We start from the raw sequence: 19435 nt of genomic DNA on the forward strand, positions 1-19435 counted from the left end.
GTGTAGCTGTTCCTATAGCTTTCCATTAGACCATCTTCAAATAATGTAAAATGGCTAACTGAATTTGGAGGTTTTGGGTATACTTTCTTACAGCAGACCAAGATACTCTTTCATACTAAGATACAGGGTAGTTTTTTTCATATTAGTATATGGGAGCATATTCGTACATCATCGCTATCTTTTTTCCAGCTAGAGTTTAATTAGCTAAAATAGTTTGTTTACTGTCAAGATTATTGTGATGCGGTAAGCATACTTTTGGAGTAAAAGTGAGTAATGTTTAAACCCAAGAGTCCCTTAAATTTTAAAATATTAGAAGTCATATCTTTAAGTATAACTACTTGATTCATGTGGGTTTGGTATAGAGTGAACTGAAAAAAAAATTAATGCTTCTTATTTAGGTTCTTACTTTCTCTAATGTTCAAGAATCCAGAGGCATACCTTGTGTTGCATGAGTACTGTTGTGATTAAAATTGTAGATAATGCAAAAACTAGGTTTGTGCCAACACTTACACCCGCCCATTAGTTAAATGATAGTTTTCGGATAACAACATTTGGTAAAACTAATTTGCTTGTCACATTCTGTTGTTCTGTTTCCACGACTGACTTGCGGCACAGTGTACATTTAATCTCAGTCTTTGTTCTAAAACTGAGTTTAGTCCCTCCTGTGGGTCTCCCAGATGTTGCAGAAGAGTTTTTCTTTGGTTGGTGGCTTCACAGGTCAGTTCATCTTCTGGGACCCATCCCTGCCTTCTGGTTAAGGAATCTATGCACACATACAGGATGACTCAACAGAGGGATGGATGTTCAGATACCAGAAAGGTGCTGGTAACTTGACAGGAACTTCCACATTCTTTGGAGGTATGTGTGCATGTAAACCTCTCATTGAATACTACCTGGATTGTATCACATGGAACTGTAATTTAGTTAACTTCAGTTGTGTTTTAAAATATACTGTTCGTAGTTTAAGTATTCAGAACGAAATAAGCATTCACGTTTTCACAGTAAATATTAGGGCTTCATGTTTGGTAAAAACTTCATGTTATATAACCGACGGAACCTTTTTCTGGCTTTGAATGCCGCAGTGTGTAATACAATGTAATTTTGCTAGATTTAAAGTACTGCAATTTAGAATACTAAAAATAGAAATTCTAGAGTTATCAGTTTTAAAGGGATGTAGCAACAAAAACAAGTTATGGCCACGTTCCATTAGTGTAGATACTATGTACGCCATGCATGTCTTGTCACATCTCTTCATATGTCTGGACTCGGTGTGCTGCATCTGGTCTATAGCCTGGCCTGTGGTTTAAGGGAATGCCCTTCTGGTAGTTCTCAGATGCCCAAACTTTGTGGGAGCCAAAGCAGCACCCATGAAGCTCAAATAAGTTTCAGATAAGAAAGTGAAAATTTCCATTTTTATCAGAAACTTACATTTTACCGAGATGTTGCAGATTTGCATGAGAATAGCAAAAGCATAGAGAAGGTTCTCAGGCAACAGTGTTTATTTATTTCATTTTTTGTTCTGGACTTCTAGTTTTGGAAACAGCTAAATTCCTCCCAAGGAGGGAGGAGGAAGAAAAAAAAGAAAGCAGGTACTTGACTCAAAAGGTATTTAGCCATTGCTAAATTTAGCAAAGCTATGAGCAACTGGAAGAGAGTGTTATGTAATGGTTAATTACTACATCCACACATAATGCTTTAGAATGCCCATTCATTTTGTGACTTAAAGCACTGAAAAGTCATAAAACACGGTCTTGTGGATGATAATTTGATAAAATGGTCTAGTAGCAAAATGTTTATTGATGCTGAGCTTGCATCTTCATTACGTTAGTAACACTAACGTATTGTTTAGAAATACTGCTTTGTTTTGGAGCATATTGTTCGTTCTTGTTGACTTGCTGCCTTTGCTTGTTAAGGTAAGGCACATGCGTCTATTCAGGGAAGAAAAACTTCTGTTATTAAATATAATTTAAAGAGTGTTGCTAGTTTATCCTTCTGCATATATTACCTATCACTATAATAAATGGAACTTTAAAGAGACTGAGTGAAGATTTCTAACGACTGCTAGAATAAATTCCTTGGTCGTTGAGATTATGTGTCAGGAGAACAAACAGTAGTGAAGCTGGTCATACGAACAGCTATTGATTGACTGGCTAGGTTGTTCTTTCCCACTTCTCAAAGAATGCACGTGCTTTCTTTTCGTAAAAATGGAGTTACGCTTGTGTGTCAGCTACCTCATCAGCCATACAGATCAGGTTTTATAAGTTGGGGAAAATGCCAGATAAGTTTGTGATAGGATAGTCTATATTTTGGCAGTTGTTTCTGGATTTTAATTTTTTTTTCCTCCTATAATGAAGATACTGTGGAAAATTTTTGGTCTGGAAAAAGTGTGCTGTGAGGGTTGCCATGGAAGGTTGTTCAGTAAAAATAGATAATGTCTTCTGTTTGTTCTTCAAGAATGCATGGTTGCTTTGAAAATTTTAGCTTCAGACTGGTTGGGAAGAGAAAAGGTCTGGCTGAACATCTAATTAGTAGGACATTTGAGAAGGGGCCTCATCCCACTGTAAAATGAAGTGACATTTGAAACAGTTAAGACAGTTGTTGAGAATTGACTGAATAACAGAATTCAGTCTAGAATGGACTTGAGTAGACTGTACTGCTTCAGCATGTGAAAGCAGAGCTTTTCCTTATGCTGCTCTTTTCTGAACTCTGGCTCATGGGGCAAATGTTCCTCAGTGAAGTAGATTCATGCAGTTTGCTGTACTCCAGGGTCACTGTGCTTTTTCTCCTGCTGAAAAACAGCATGGGAACCTTACTTACTTTGCCCTGTTTTGATAAGTGGCCTCTGAAGTTTTTTGTGGTTAGTTGTACCAACATTCTTCATCTGCCTGGCATGATTTAAAAAAACCAAAACAAAGCAAAGCAGTAGGGCAGGCAGGCAAAACTTTTGAATCTGACTCTTCTGAACACGTTTATTCCAAGTTCATCAGTGTTTGAAAAGGGAGTTTATGAATTGGGTTCTGTAGTTGATAAAATTCTTCTAGAAATCGTGAGTAGATTCTGTAGTTTGTCTGCTGAGTTTAAACTTAAACATACACAATTTGTTACTGCTAAACTACATTGCTGTTAAATACTTTCTTTTTTTTCTGCAAAGTGCTTTATATACTATTAAGTACTAACACATGAAACTACACTTGGTAAATTAACAAACCCAAGTTCTCCAGGTTCAAATCAAGTTATACAAAATAAAAGGTATCGAGAAAGAAGGTCCTTGCTGATGTCTGTGCACTGGATATTGACATATGGACATACCTTTTTTCATAGTAGCATGCAATATTTAAATTTTACTAACTTGTTATCTCTTACTGTGTTTCCACTGCCTTGTCTCCCTTCCTCCCCTAATCTTCTCTATTTTTCTAGGGACCTACTGTACGTGAGACCTTTCAGGAAACTGTGCAGTTTGAATACATCAAATCGTTCCAGTATCTGAAACTTTCATGATGAAGAGAGCTAGGCAGACGGTTGTGGTTGAAAATGAAGCTCCTCAAACATCACAGAAAAGCAAAAAACAGAAAACTTGTTTATACGGCTCAGTGTTTGGTGAATCTAACTTGCACGCCTCAATGGACTGGGGAGGCCTTCCGCACCATGTTGTTCTGCGTATTTTTCAGTTTCTACCTTTAGTAGATCGAGCCAGGGCATCTTCTGTTTGTCGAAGGTGGAATGAAATTTTTCACATCCCAGATCTCTGGAGGAGATTTGAATTTGAACTTAGCCAGCCAGCTACTTCTTACTTAAAGTCTACACATCCTGATCTCATTCAGCAGATTATCAAGAGGCATGCTGATCATCTGCAGTACGTCAGCTTCAAGGTAACTCTTGGATGAATGGAGGCTTGTTCTGTCACGCTACCATGCGTAATGTATGTAGCTTCTCTATGTCGGTTGGCTCAAGTGTTGAACCTGGAAAGTCTTATATTTAAAAATGCAACAACTGCAACAATTTATTTCCACACATGCACGCTGTTTCCTTTCAGTTTCTGCACTCTGATCTCTACAAAGTAAAGAAGGAGCTAAAGTTATGCAATACAGTGCTGAAGATTGAATTACATGTTTTCAGAATATGCAGAATACGTAGCTTGTGTGAGTCTGTTAGTGGCAGTCTGAGTACTCCACAGATTATTGTGCAGATAAATATTTCTCACACAGGGAAGCATTTGAGGAAATAAGTTTGTCTTGTGTGTATAATTTACTTGCAAAATAGAGCTATACAGAGAAGAATGTCTTGAAATTTTAGAACCTGCTTTGAAAAAGTGTGAGTAAGGGAAGAAGATGCTGTGCCTGTATATCCAGGTGATTGACACATAAGGACATAATTAAGTAACAGTAAACTTGACTTAAATGCGAGCTATGTTTGTAGTCTCAGGATTGCATGAATTCGGACTTCTTTCATTTGAATGCTTGGTACAGTTCACTCTATTTATCTGAGAAGATCGTAGTTGGAATTACAGGTGCTTTGTTCACTTTTGGCAGTCACTTCTCCGTAGAGGAAGTCATAGTTCTTAGCTGTGAAGGAAAAGCAGAAGAAGGGATTGATACTAAAGCTAGGATGAAAATCAGAAGCTTCTTTTTCTCAGCACTGGTAGCAGTTTTACATTGGGAGATACTGTGATTGGGTCACAGAGCAGTTCATGGATAATCAGTTATAAAATACCTGTAACTTCTGCACTTCATATAACTGATTACAATGAATTGGCATTGTAATGTCTTAATGCAACTTTTATGCTTTTTCAACTACTCTTTTTTATCATCTCAGCTACTACAGAGGAGGAAGGTGACATGAAGTAGTGATTTGTCCAAAGTTAGTCAGCAGGCTTTGAATGAATTGAGATGAATTGAGAATCAGTTGATGACGAATTGAGAATCAGTTCATTATTCAAGATGCAAAGGTGTTGTCCCTGCAGGTAAAATGGGTTAGTTTGCTGGAGTATATCTAGGCTTTATGAAGTCTTTTTTTTCTGCTCTAAGAGTTTAGAATTGGCATTTTAAAAAAAGGTGCATACATACCACTGTCTATCATAACACCAATACTAATTACAGTTGTTTAGGAAGGTATGAGGTTATTTGAAGAGAAGGCTTAGGTTTAAGCTCTCTGTTCATATTGGAAATACCAGCAGTCATACTCGGGAAAGTTTTCAAATAGTAACTTTCCTGAACTCAATTTCTTGTTTTGAAATTTCTAATTAATGTTGGGTTTGTCCTGCTACCGTCTGGTGCAGTACGGCTGAGTGGGTGTGGACCTTGCAGTCTTGTTTATCCCTAATGCTGTTTTCTAAATAATAATAAAGAACGACTTCATGATTTTTAAATTGCTTTTATAGGTTGATAGCAGTACTGAGTCAGCAGAAGCAGCCTGTGACATCCTTTCTCAGTTGGTGAACTGTTCTATCAAGACACTGGGTTTGATTTCTACAGCAAAACCAAGCTTCATGAATGTCTCTAAGGTAATGTTCTCCAAACTGTAACTAGGGTGCCTTAATTCACTCTTAAACCACTTTAGCTTTCTTATTGTGTTATTCAGTTGACAGTAATTTTTATGAAACAGTCTGTATTTATTGGCATATCTTCTTTAATTTGTGGCATCCATTAGTATTAGGAAAATAATAAAATATTGATTCCATTAATTAAATTTAGTAGTGTTGATACTTTGTGGCATAGAGATGGGGAATAATTTAGAAGGCTTGAGTTTCCTTATTTCTAGATTAAAAGATACAATGACCACGTGCTGCAGCATATTGTTAAAATATTTGGGAGATTTTTTTCTTTGACTCTATAGGTCATGGCAGAGTTACTTTCTGGAAAATAAAATAAATGCCATTTCCTTTTTTCTGCACATAAATTCTAGATACTTCAGGCTCATCACTATGTCCGCTTACCCCTGTGAAAGTTTATTGTAGTGGAAAAAAAAAAATCAGAGTGGATGGAGTTTACTGAGTGTAAGGTTAATTTTTGTCACTTGCAGCAGCACATTTTTAAACGAAGATTTTCTATGTTCATGTTCAAATAAGCATTTCTTTGTTACACAAGAAAGAGGATGCCTAAGAAGTGATTATTTTTGTAGTTTCTGTGTGTGTAAAACCTGAGGTTTAGATGCTGAAGGTCTGCCTATCTTTTCATAAGATCTTTTTTTCCCCTCCCTCAATTTCTCCAAACAGGCCCATTTTGCTTCAGCACTGACAGTAGTTTTTGTAAACTCCAAGTCATTATCATCAATCAAGGTAGATGACACACCACTTGATGATCCTTCCTTGAAGGTTCTTGTTGCTAACAATAGTGATACTCTAAAACTGCTAAAAATGAGCAGCTGTCCTCATGTATCACCTGCTGGTGAGTAGTGAATATATATGAAAAATGTAGTAGTAAAGTATCATAAAACAATAGTCAAGACTTAGTTTGAAACAAGTTATTCATAAAACTTCTAGTGCTCTTCTAAGTCTTTTAGCAGAGGCCTTTTGTTGACCTAGTCTTGGCTTTGGACAGTTGCAAGGGGAAGGAGAATAATGTCTTTGTGTAACTGAATGAGTCGTATTAATGAAGGTGGAGGTGCTCCTCGCTTGACTGTGTCTTCTAGAATCCTGGGGATTTTTTTTACATTCTTCTCAGCTGCTTCAGTACCTCTGATAGGCCTTGAGGAGGAAAAGCCTCCAAAATTAGTGCAAGTATTTTAACGCATGTTCCAAGGACTTGATGTTCTTTGCCAGTTCTGTGTAACAGTAACCAAATGTATGCTGCTTAATGTGTGTCATTTTGTAAACTTAACTAACTGACATTCTGTGGGAACACAGAATGTGTGGGAAAATCCCCAACCCATGAATCAACTACTGGTTGGTGGGAAAAAGGAGATGAAAGCAGTTGTCAATAACTGTTTCACAAGATGCTGGGAGCTTAAATTACTGATCAAAAGTGTTAGTACTTCAAAGTTATATTAAAAAAAATGGATGTGTACACATTTCAAAAACAAGCCGTGTAAGGCTGAGAGCCTTTCAGTTTCTGTAGTGCCCTCGTGTGTCCAGATGTGGTAGTATTAACTTGCTCATTTTAGCATTGGTGGGTGAAGGGCTCACTCCTGTCAAAATACAGGCTTGCCAGAAAGTTCAGAGGGCTTTTGGGTCCCTTCTCACTTACCTTTCTCCTTGGTGCTAGGGAAAGGGAATCCTGGTCTGGTCTCTTTCCTATATTCTTTTCCAGAGTCGACAAAAGGTGATTTAATCTGTGTACTTTGTATTCCAACAGATCAAGAGGAATTATGGTGTTTATGTCTTAATTCAGGGAAGGGTCTGTTTTAATGTAGCTCTTAAACTAGGTTGCTGGTGATCATTTAAATAGAATGCTTAGATGAATGCTGAAGGAAGGAGTATTGGGGAAGGGAACAGTGGCAGCTTCAGTTGAATCTTACCTGACTTTTGTTGCTTCTTCAAAGTTGAGGAAATTCTGCACAGGGAAGGGCAAAGAGGAAGAAAGATATGCGGATCCAAGATGAATGCAACTAGTTAGACTTGCTGCTTTTACTGATAAGTGTTTATGGCCAAAACCCCATAAAAGGATGTGAATATCTAGAACTTTCTGATATTTCATGGGTTTTTGATATAGGCATGAATATTCAAGCCAATAGAATGATTACTTGCTTGAGCTTTACAGCAAACAACTGTGCTTATATTAATTTTTCATTTTACAGAGTAATTTTTTTTTTTGTTCCTCAGGAATTCTTTGTGTTGCTGACCAGTGTCATGGACTTAAGGAGCTGGCTTTGAACTACTACATATTAAGTGATGAACTGCTGCTGGCTCTTTCAAGTGAAAAACATGTTGATCTTGAACACCTTCGCATAGATGTTGTGAGTGAAAATCCTGGACAAGTTCAATTTCACACTATTAAAAAGCAAAGCTGGGATGCTTTTGTTAAACACTCCCCCAAAGTCAACATCGTGATGTATTTCTTCTTATATGAAGAAGAATTTGATGCTTTCTTCAGAGAGGAAACCCCTGTGACACACCTTTACTTTGGTCGTGCAGTAAGCAAAGCAATGTTAGGTCGTATTGGCATGAATTGCCCAAGGTTAATTGAGTTGGTTGTGTGTGCTAATGGACTTCAACCTTTGGACGACGAACTTATTCGGATTGCTGAGCGCTGTAAGAACTTAACAGCAATGGGACTTGGTGAATGTGAAGTAACTTGCAGAGGTTTTATTGAATTTGTAAAGATGTGTGGGGGCAGGCTTACCCAGCTTTCTATAATGGAGGAGGTACTGATTCCAGATAGCGATTATAGCTTAGATCGCCTTCATTTGGAAGTCTCCAAACACCTTGGAAGAATGTGGTTTCCTGATATGATGCCAACGTGGTAAATTCTCTGCATTTTTCGGTAAAATGGTAGAATCAGGGTGTTGCTTTCTATGCAAATAAAAAATTTAAAAATGAAATGTGAAAACTTATTTCCAGATTTGAGTTTTTCTACCATGAGAACCTCTAGTAGTGTAACAGCAAAACATTCTAGAATGTTAATGGTATATTGAAATACAAAATAGATTAAGTGTACTTAACACTTCTGAAAGTATGTCTGTGGTTTACAGGTGCTTCAAACTTCAGTGAACTTGGGCTTCTCTGAGCTTCAGTTTAAATATTCCATTCACATTAAAGTTGGTTGGGTTTTTTGGCATTTTTTTAATGTCTTTGTTTAGTCTTTCTGATGTATTTAGAAGAGGACTAGAGAAACTTTTTTCCTTAAGCAAATCCATCTTTATGGGAAGCTGGATACAACTTTGAGTTCAGTAGTATTTGTCATGATGTTCTATGCAGCTATTTTTCAAAATATTCATGTTATAAATGTAAAAGCTTGTACATTAAAATACACTAGCCCAGGTTACTCAAATATAATCTAGCTTAAACTCATGGCAGTGTATTAAAATGTTGTGGTAAATAAGCTTATGATTACAAAAAACTTTTCCAGTTTTAAATTGCACTTTAAATAATTTTGTCAGATTAGCTACACTGTAGAGACTACATTGTACAGTATGTTGTTTTTCTGTCTTACGCATTAAATTGATGGGAAAGAGACCTTGTTAAAATTAATGGATTTAAAAGTTTGGATCTAGATTGATTGGGTGAATGACAAAGCACTTTGGAAACTGTGGAGTATAAGGAATAGCTTCTGGATTTGGGAGAGTTCAAGTCTTTGATTACAAAGATTGATGTCTGAATGCTGTTCCATGCTTTCATATTTAAGAGATAAGAAGAATCTCATAAATGTGGCTAGTGAGAAGGAAGGATCAAATGGAGTACAGTTGTCTTTGATTGCTTTCTATCTGGAATTAAGGATTTAGAGCACTTAATAAATAAATTCTTTGTCAGTTAAGAGGCCAAAATAGCCTGTAGTAATCTTGCCTGTATCTCACAGAGCTGTGCTGTAAGCCCCAGTTCCTAGAGTAAGGGTTGCTGGAGGTGATCCTGAAATTTTTAATTCAGGACTGTTTAATACTTGTTGCTATTAATTGGTTTTTGAGTAAGAAGATTTTATTTTATTTCTTGATTTTGTTTAAAGGGGAAAGGAATGGTGAGTTGATGTGAATTAGAGTGTTTTTGTGTTGACATTTTGCGCACTGTAAACTCAAATGCATTGTATACAAATTTTGCTGTAATTATTTTCATGCTGTAGTTGTTCTGTCTTCCTATTTATAATGAGAAGTCTACATTTGATTTGATGGTGGTATATGTCACATCAGATAAAATGGCAGTTTCTTCCACACTTATACTTCTTTACTGCAAAAATAACAGCTAACGGGTTAAACCACCATTGTCTTGGACAGACTTGTTCCCAGTTGCAAGCTAAAGGCTTTAAGATAACATGTAATGCCTGTCTGAATCAGTAATGCATTATTGCCTGTTGCGCAGTTAAGAAGCATTTGACTCTGGTTACTAGCACCTGTTACCCAAGCACTTGCTTCCATAATTAAGGGGATTATAATTGTTTCTTAAACAAAAGACTGAAATATTTCTAAACAGTATTTGGTTTAAGATGTGTGGTTTGCTTTAAATGTAAACATAATAAAGTGATCTAATATGTGCACTGATATTAGACTCTTACCAATCTGTTGCACCATGTCCTCCTGTTAGGCAGGGTTCTGTCCTGTTAGAAACCGTATACTTGACAAACCTGGGGAGATGCAGTAGAAATGTTTAACTCCTGGATTATAGAAAGTTAGTCATTGTCATTTCATGTTTGTGCCTCAAACTTGAGGATTTTTGACATGCTAAAACTGTAAAATGGAATGTGGACAAATCTTGTAGATGGTTGGTAAGTCCTAGAGTCCTTCATGTCTCACATTAGCCAATGTAACAGTGTTAATGAAGTATCAAATGCTAGTGGCTATATAGAGAAATACAGTTCAGGAGGAAACTGTTAAAATGCTTCTTTGAATATTGTCCCTTTCTCTGTCCCTCTTACTAAAGCAGCTTTTCAGTGAAGCCATGAATGTTAGCTTGCTCCAGGTCTAAGCTTCTAGAAAAATGGGCCTGCATTTATTGATGATGTGATTTTTGATGCAATGATTTTTTTTTGTGCATTTGCTCTGCTAACTGATCTTAAGTAAGACTTATTGATACTTGAGTTTATAACTAGATGCCAGCAAAATTTATAAATCAGTATTTCACATTGAGACCAATTCTTCACTGATAGTGAGGGAAGCTAATTTTAATTGAAAGGTAACTTCTGACGTTTGGTTAATGTTGAATTTTATAGTTTTAGTGTTAGATTTGTTTAGTGTCATGTGTTGGTGCTATGGTGTATGCATTGTGCCTTGGGGAGGAGTGTCAAAACACTGTCCTGTGTAAATTATCATGAATTCTTCTTTTCCTTCTTAAGTAGGTTTTCTTGAATGACTGCAGTGGAGGGTATTGTGTTTGGCAAGAACCTATAGATGGCTGCCTGCTGCCTGTACTTCCTCCTATCCCTTGAGTAGCCTCTACTTCAGAGCTCTGCCTCGCCCTAGCTAAGGCAAGTTTTGTCTATTTTATTGGCTTTTCCTAGTTTACTGCCCTGCAAAGGCTTTCTAAAACCCCATCCCTGAAGCATATAAGGCAATGATACAGTAACTAAACCCTCAAGGTACAGAATTTACACCCAATATGCTGAGGAGATTTGTAGGATCACTAAAAAGTCCATGTTTCAGTGAGAAGTTAACAGTAATGCACCTCTTCTGCCACAGGAGGGGGTGAGTTAGTTTTCATGCTTGCTGATTTTTCAGACTCTTTTGAAAAAGCTTATAATTAGTCATTGCTTACTTCCTTATTCTCTTGTAAGTGCAAATTCCAACAAAAACTCAGTCTTTTTTCCGTGTGCGGAGTCCCTTTTGCCATCCAGTAAAGACACCGGTTGTTCTGGCATGACAACTCCAAACAGCATCTTATACACCTTGTGGAGTGTTTCAGTAAATTTCCCTCTAGTTTTCTGCAGTTCAGGTGCCTTCAAAATCTAAAGTAATCTTGTTTTCCAAGGTGTAGTGAAGTTCGTCAATTAGGCTAAGATACAATGTTCACAACAACTACAGGTACTTAAAATTTAACAGTACCTAATTGGTACCTGGAATGTATATTAATGTTAGCACCTTGCAATATTATGTAAGGCTCAAAGTATTGAATCAGTAGTAACATAAACTGTTGTGCATGAGAAGAAAAAACAACTTTTGGATGCTGAGATGAATTTATTTGGAATTTACTACACTTCCATTTCACACTCTTTGCCCTTTCCCCCTTTCGAGATTGCTAGTAGGATCTGAGCGATCGCAGTTCTCAACATGAATATGAGAGGTGATCCCAGGAAATACTCTTTGCATTGGCAACATTCTCCCAAGGACTTGTCCCTTAGAAATTCTACCGTGGTATCTGATGGGATGGATGCAGACGAGTTTTACACAGAAGCCTGGTGAAAATAAGAGGAGGTAAAACATCAGATGGCTGAGGAAGCACTTGTTTTTCTGTACTATTTCAGAAATACTAACATTTTCTGCCTTGTCATTTCCACTGAGATAGCAACAGTGGAAATACCAAAATAGCAAAGACACTGTGGTCATAAAAAATAGAGATAGCGGTTGGAGTTCTTGGCTTGGTGGAGGAGGGAAGATGGGAGGCAGGGAAAAGGTGGGAATTTCTGCTTCAGTAAAGACAAGAGCTTGAAGACATTCTACAGAACTCAATTATTTACATTCTAACATAGAAGCAAAAAGTTCTGCATGTAAATAGATAGAAGATGCAGTGTTTCAAAACATGTACCTTGCTTAACTACTTGGCTAGCTGCAAGGTAATACATCCTATATGACCTCAAGATAAAGAAATATTAAGTGAAAAATAGCTATTTACCTGATCCCCTGATTTGGACTCCATCATCAATGGCATTTCCATTGTGGAAAAATTTAATGGGTCCAGAGAGCTCGCCAGAAAAGGGAGCATACACTGTTGCTCCATCAGCACAGATGACATCCACACCCGTGTGCTTTCCTTTACCGTTGCGTCTGAAAACAAATACGTAATTAAAGTAGTCTCTTGTCAGGCCTAACATTATGTAGAGATAGATGATGAGTTAGCATGCTGCAACATCTGCAAGTGGGTTGTTTGTACTGAGACAGTGTTGACATAGTTGACTGGCTGAAGAACCTATAAAAGTGTTTTGGTGTAGATGATGTAATGCCATGTAGGGTTGATGATCTGTTAGAGTTGCAGTTTTGCAAATTGGAGGGAAAAGACACGCCTTTCTTCCAAGCCTTTAAATAGAACTGTAGAGTCACAGAAATGTTGCTTGCCAGGTACCCGTGGAGGACATGAAGTCCAACCTTCCACTTGAGTCAAGACTGTTCTCAACACCAGGTCAGGTCAGGCACGGCTTAGAGTCATAAAAGCTTCCAAGCACAGAGGTTTTATGAACAATGTGGGCAGCCTGTTCTGGTGCTGCATTACCCCTGTAGTGAAAACGTTACCTCATGTCCAACCTAAACTTTCAAAGCTGTAATTCTTGAGTAGCTTAGACAGACTTCAACTCTATTTCAGTGGAAGAGTAAAATAGTACCTTGGAGCGCCATAGTATCCGCAGCCATAGTTATCACAGCCTCTTATCTCATTTGTAGGATTCCCAGAGCACACTGTTGCCCAGTGATAGTCTTGTTGTGGGAACGGTGGAACAACTTTGAAATACAGAAACACAGCACATTAAAGTTAACTTTTAGGTTCTGTTTTAAGCGTTACATGTTTGTAACTACTATGTTTTCATTTTAGTTAGGTAGGAACATACTGGAATTACATCCCACGTGTGTAGTTGGATGTTTTGTCCACAATTTGTCATCTGTTAGGAAGTGTAAATAGAATGTAGACCTAAGACTGGATTATAATGTTTCTGAATCAGGGTTGTCTCATACAAGGAACATGCTATAAAGACAAAAATTCGAGAGAGTATTGCGGTTCCTAGAGTGTAATCTGAGGAATGGGAAAAGACTCAGTTTTGTTTCTTATTCTATGCCCAGGCTGATGGGACTGGACTCCTTAAGTCCTCTTCTCCCTTACTACCAATTTTTATTTGTAGTAATTTGTATTTACAAAGAATCATCCTAAAGTCTGCTAAGATGCATTACTGAAAACATTGCTAGTAGTTAAAAGTGTACAAACAGAAGAGATGTCTGACTCAGTTTATTGCTGAGACTTGATGCTGCTGTGGCATGGGGGGGCAAGAAATACAACTTGTTAAGCTGATACATTCTCCTTCCTGTAACACTGCCTACAGTCCCGTTACGCTGTATTTAGAATGCGTATTTTCTTTTGGATGTTGCTGTCAGGGAGAACCTAAGACAGAGGGGACTATTGCTATTTGATATTGTTCACCTTATTTGAAATTAATTAGTAACTTAATTTTCATTCATTATACTACTTATTCTGGGAAGGGGGGTTGTGGGGATTTTTTTTTTTACCAGGTGTACTAGGTGTAAGTAAATGAGTAGGATCGGAGTGGTCGCAGTTCTCAACGTGGATGTGAGAGATAATGCCAGGAAATACTTTTTGCATGGGCAGCATTCTCCCGAGGTGTTGCCCTCTCTGGATTTGGCCGTGGTACTGGATGGGGTGAATACAGACGAGCTTTACACAGTAACCTGGAAGAGACGGGAGAGGAAGCGAGGTCAGGAAACATCAGATGCATCTGTTCTTGGGGTGAGCAAGAAACCTTCCGTGCTAGCCTCTTACTGAAGACTGTAATGATGAAGCAGAAATGTAGTCAAGGTACTGACAATCCTGAAATCAAAATTATTTGGATTGTTGCGGAAAAGAGGAAAAGAGGGAGTTGGAAAATAGCATCAGGAATACATCGTCTCAGCACAATTGAGGGCATATTTCTGATACTCTGTTTCTTTTTTTTATTTGGGGTGGTTGTTTTTCTGCTACCTGTTTTTCAACTCCCTTCTTCCCTCCTCTCCAAGAAAAGCATAGGAAAAGGACTACCTCCTGCTGCTACTGATTTCTGGCAGTCTAGTTGTGCTGTAGAAACTAGAGAGGGTGTAAGACTAATGAACACTTTGCTTGAATTGAAGAGTCACAAAAACCTTACTCAGGTAAATAAAATGGTTAGTTACGCGTGCCTCTCAACATATCTGCTGTTATTACTTGCCTGATCCCCTGATTTGGACTCCATCATCGATGGCATTTCCATTATGAAAGAATCGAATGGGTCCGGAGAGCTGGCCGCTAAAAGGAGCGTACACCATTGCTCCATCAGCACAGATGACATCCACGCCCACATGCTTTCCTTTACCACTGTGCCTGAAAGCATAAATATGGAATTAGAGAAGTCTGCCAGGCTTAACATTATGTATAGATAGATCAGTTAACACAGTATAGTATCTGAAGTTTGTCTAACAATTTTTGCATCTGCAATGAAATTGGAAAGAAATAGTGGCTTTGATCCGTCTTTTTTTATTGCAAAATGTTTATATTACTCTGACCTTCTTTAAAGGGGAATGAGATTTTAAATATTAAACATACTTTTAATTTTCCCCAAGTTCATGGGGTGTCTCTAGCTGCTATAGAAAAGTACCCCTGTTCTACCCCAAAATACATCTGTGCTGGTGTCAAACACAAGATTCTATTTTACATTTTCTCATTTAGAAATCTGGAAGTTGCATGATGAGGATGGACACTTCTTACAGTGCCTGGGGAGAGGAGACGACAGGAAAATGCAGGGAAGGCAGGAGTCATTCTACATATAAAAGCATTTTTCAGGGAAATATAACCTGTTCTGTTATGAGGTGCCTACTTAAAGACAATGATGCTGGCAGACCTTTAGCTTGTGTAAATTAAACTACTTAGCTTCCTGTAAGCTGTTGCTGAATGCAAGTTAAATATCTGGTCTATAAGCAACAAGAATAAATGACACAAATCCTTGAAATACTTTCCATTTCCTTTACTCTGGCTGCTAATTCATGTAATGGTCTTGCTTCTTCCCCCACGCATCAGTTAGTATTAGTGGTATTACTGCACTTCTGCGAGATTGCCAAGTAACATCCCAAAAATGAGTAAGAGGTCCTACAGACAACAGTCTTCTCTCATTCTAAGTCCCAGCTCTGGTTAAACTCTTTCTCCCGTGTGAACATTTCATTTAGGAAAGCAACAGCGAACCCCACTGCTCCAGACTCCCGACGCCCTGCCGCGTTACCTGTCGGCACCAAAATGGCCACAGCCGTATCTATCACAGCCCCGGATTTTGTTGACGGGATTCCCGCTGCAGATCTGTGCCCAGTGTCTGTGTTGTTGTTGGGGCGGATGTGCGTCCAACTGCTTGGCGAAAACTTCACGTGCAAAAGAAGAAAATGGGGAAAATTCAACCATGTCCTTAGTACAGTACAGTAGAAAGTGTTAAGGTGCTAAATAGGGTGTTTAAAGTGGAAGACATGAGCTCATGGGAGTTTATAATTTCAGAAACTGTAGGTAAAAGAACATTGTACAACTGGCTATATAGATTTGAGCCCTCCTTCTTGAGGTCTTATTTTAAGGTACATACGCTAAAAGCAAAGTAAAGCTATAGATAAATATTTTTAATATTAGTTTGTGAAATAAGTTAAACTACTTTCTTCATGAAACCTCTATAAACACTTCAATATATGGCTCTGAATTCCGCCTAATTCCGTATTTTATAATAGTCATAACTGTGCACGTTACCCTAATTCATTATAAAACTAGATTGAAAAAAACTTAGCATTATTTGTTTGAGCTAATTTCAATAATTCGTTAGTGTCTACCTAAAACCAGTCAAGACCAACTGCAATATAGCAATCTCAACTCACCAGTGGACACCAAGCTGACCAGAGCGACCAGACTGAGCGCTGGCATTTTGTGGCTGTTCCACCGGTGTTCTTTGATCGAATCAAAGACGTTGAGCAGTAGCTGCCTGGGGTATTTATGTGTTTTTGAAAGTCCAAGTCTGTTGCCTTGGCCAATCAGTCTTGAGCAAAGTATTACAGCTCCAGGCAGATGGTGTTGCCATATTAGGCACTGAGGATGTCTACAAACGCTAACAGTTGTAAGAGCTGGTTGGGAAAGACGGATAAAATAATTGGTCTCTTAGCACACAGTAACAGATGGAAACGAACGATCCCACATTTCAGGAAGTTCTGGTTGAACCGTTTCTTAACACCTTTTCTTCCCCCTCCTGAAGCAAAGGCGCACTTAGGCCAAAAATGGTAGGAACCAAGAATACGGTCCAGAGGATTGAGTTGGAGGGAAAAGATGGGCAAAACTCCATCATAGATGTAACCACTTTGTCCTTCGCCACTCATTCCAGTACCTCCTCCCCAGATGTATGCGCCCATCAAAGCTTTCTAACAGTGACAGAGAACACATGAAGGTGTAAGGGTTGGTATAGCATGAGTATTCAGTTAGGCTAAGAAATACAGGTCCTTTTGCATGGGAACATGGCTTTTTTCCTGTTTGGCTGAAATTACCACCTAGCCTAGACTTATTCCATGAAGTCTTTTCACTGAAACCCTAGTTTTTGACAACTAAATTCTTACTAAAACATCTTCAAGTTCTGAAACAACACAGTTGCATACTGAAGTTGCATGGCATAACTGACATAGGGTTAAAAGATTCTAGGTTTTAAAACTATACATTTAGTATGTGCTTGACTTCAGCTATTGTACTATTAAGCAGGCTCCTTAGTGTCTCTCTTAATCCTTCGGTTTGATTTTTCTGCACTGCTTACAGAAAAACATTAGATTTTCTTTACAGATGTGTCTTAGTTAATATGAAATTTAAGTGAGTCATGGCCCTTTCACGTAAACTATCTGATATTCCAAGTTGCAGAAACCTCTGGAAGTCCTGCAGGTTTTATTCAGAGGAGAAACGCGTATGTGTCTGCCCCACTTCTAGTTTGCAAAGAGCATCTGTACATTCTGTTTTCTGAAAATCTCCACGGAACAAGCAGCTGGAGACAAATTTTTCACTTGTGGTTCCAAGCTTTTTTTTACAGCCAATATTTAACCCCCAAACAATCTTTTAGCCCTCCCTGGGGTTATTACAAGCAGCTTTGCTGATTTTACCCCTGCTGCTTTCTCCCCCATCCTGCCAGAAAAACTGCTGTTTTTCATACTCGCAGCCACCAAACAAATATTTATATAAATGTTTTGATGGGGCTTTTGGTTGAAATTTGCTCGATATAATGGAGTCTAGGCTTACAAATGATACAAGGTGCTGGTAAGAGCTCTCATTGGGTATTCAGGATTTAGTGATGTTGCTTACTCCTGAACTGAAAGACGGTGGGTTTGTGTGACCGTTGTCAGAAACAGCCTTTGTCGCTGTAAGCTGGGAGAGCTCGTGTAATATTCTTTCCAACTTTCCAGGCTTACTCGCCTTCATTTGGCACTAGCTCTCTGCAAAACCCCTTCAGCAATCCTTCACAGAGAGAATCAGCAAGGGAGGTGGTATGGGTGGCATCTTTCAATGAAGATTTCATAGCACAGAGGTAGTAAAGTATTTCTGAGCTTGGCTAGCGTGATACTAGCTGCTCTAAGCTTTTTTTCCTACTAGAAACAAAACCGTTTAAAAATAAAGACTTTATTTGGGTGGTGCCTGGCCATTCCCAGTTGAGGGGTCTCCAGTGGGGTTCCTGCAATATTGATCTCTCTCAACCAGATTTTATTTATTCCTGACTGCCAGTTTACACCAGTGGAGTTTGAAGTATGTCATTATATAAATTTTACCTGGGGCAGACCTGCCTTGAAAAGCTAACAGTTTTTACGGACTTTTGTGAAATCACATGCTCCTAATTTTACCAAGGAAGGAACTGCAGCATCTCAGTCGACTCTACAAAGTCTTGTGAAGAAAAGGCTGGGTGTAAAGCCAGCCAAGCTAGTAGGCATGAGGAGAGAAGTACAACTGTGTTATAGGTGCACAGACACTGAAGAAACTTTTCTGCGAGTCCTGTTTTGCAGTCTGGTACTTTGTAAAATGGCTCTAAGGTACCTGTTCCTTGCGATTTTTTTCCGTCTCAGAGCTGACTCCAAATTGCTCATAGCTGTGTATGTTTTTTATATTTTCTCCATAACAGATCTTAACAGCATTGTATCTTGCTCTGTTCTTTCTAAAACGTGTCAAAATGTCATTTGCTACAATAATATATCTAATGCACTTCTGGTAAAGTATTCTTAGTAAAACAGTTTTCAAGTATATGATATTGCAGTTGGGATTTCTCGGTGTGTTCCCCACCTTTCCTGGGCAAGCTGGAAGGTGCAGACCTCTCACCTTGGGCATGAGGAAGCTCTGAACCGAAGTTGGTGGCATTCCCGTGTTGGGCAACGGAGATGTTGATATAACAGTTGGTAGGTGCGGTTGTGAAAGGCACGAACTGGCCGCTTAGCACACACTAACAGAAGGATATGGAACAACCGGCTGGCGTTGCACAGCCCCTGGGAGATGCAGTTGCACCATTTCCTTCCCTGCGGTGGGGAACGGGCAAGGAGATGGAGAGGAGCCAGCGTACAGCGCTGCGAGGAGCACGCCGAGAGCAAGTGGGCTGGCTTGGGAAATGCTGGCTTCTTTCTCTTGCGTGAATGGTGCGAGTTCCCTGGTTTGCCCCTTTTATGTCAGTAGTAACTTCCCTGGCTGGGTTAAGTCCCTTCGAGGTCGTTTTACGGACTGAGCAAGAGTGCGGCAGGCAAATGCGAGTGTTTGGGCTGATGTTAACAGGCAGGGAATGAGTTGAGCCTGATGCTGTCCAGGAGAAATCCCTACTTTGCTATTCAGCATTTCCAAAGATACTGTGACTCTGTTACCTGGGCTTTTGGATAGATGGTACCTGCCATGCATGTGTCCATAAACCTTGCAAACGTTAGACTAGTCCCTCTTAACCTATTAATT

The 19435-nt window shown here is 38.8% G+C and overlaps 2 protein-coding genes across 7 annotated transcripts in view; one reads left to right on the forward strand and one right to left on the reverse strand.

Moving 5' to 3' along the window:
• LOC128154986 (F-box/LRR-repeat protein 21-like) overlaps positions 1 to 10122 on the forward strand; it is a 56752-nt gene extending 46630 nt beyond the window's left edge. For 3 of the 6 annotated variants that reach the window (XM_052816367.1, XM_052816365.1, XM_052816366.1), the window contains exons 3-7: positions 718 to 858; positions 3418 to 3869; positions 5378 to 5500; positions 6212 to 6383; positions 7757 to 10122. In XM_052816367.1, the coding sequence (XP_052672327.1) occupies positions 3495 to 3869; positions 5378 to 5500; positions 6212 to 6383; positions 7757 to 8400 (1314 nt within the window). In that variant the 5' untranslated portion in view covers positions 718 to 858; positions 3418 to 3494 and the 3' untranslated portion in view covers positions 8401 to 10122. The remainder of the gene's footprint in view (positions 1 to 717; positions 859 to 3417; positions 3870 to 5377; positions 5501 to 6211; positions 6384 to 7756) is intronic. The other 3 variants (XM_052816368.1, XM_052816369.1, XM_052816371.1) reach the window with 1 other exon arrangement.
• Positions 10123 to 11731: 1609 nt separating this feature from the next.
• Positions 11732 to 16482, reverse strand: LOC128134447 (myeloid protein 1). Its single transcript, XM_052772135.1, has 7 exons — positions 16366 to 16482; positions 15738 to 15870; positions 14694 to 14845; positions 14002 to 14181; positions 13110 to 13224; positions 12407 to 12558; positions 11732 to 11969 (listed from the first exon to the last, which is right to left on the reverse strand). Exons 1-7 carry the CDS (start codon positions 16409 to 16411, stop codon positions 11779 to 11781), a joined length of 969 nt encoding a protein of 322 aa, XP_052628095.1. The 5' UTR covers positions 16412 to 16482; the 3' UTR covers positions 11732 to 11778.
• Between the last annotated feature and the right edge of the window lie 2953 nt (positions 16483 to 19435).

Source organism: Harpia harpyja, chromosome 20, assembly GCF_026419915.1.
Source record: "Harpia harpyja isolate bHarHar1 chromosome 20, bHarHar1 primary haplotype, whole genome shotgun sequence".
NCBI lineage: Eukaryota > Metazoa > Chordata > Aves > Accipitriformes > Accipitridae > Harpia > Harpia harpyja.

Excerpts from the sequence above, each read along its gene's own strand:
- LOC128134447 (XM_052772135.1), bottom strand. The coding sequence starts at position 16,411 with ATGCCAGCGCTCAGTCTGGTCGCTCTGGTCAGCTTGGTGTCCACTG. Across the intron at positions 14,846-15,737 it reads GGCCATTTTGGTGCCGACAG|GCACAGTGGTAAAGGAAAGC; the intron begins GTAACGCGGCAG and ends TTATGCTTTCAG. Across the intron at positions 12,559-13,109 it reads GGATACTATGGCGCTCCAAG|ACGCAACGGTAAAGGAAAGC; the intron begins GTACTATTTTAC and ends ATTTGTTTTCAG.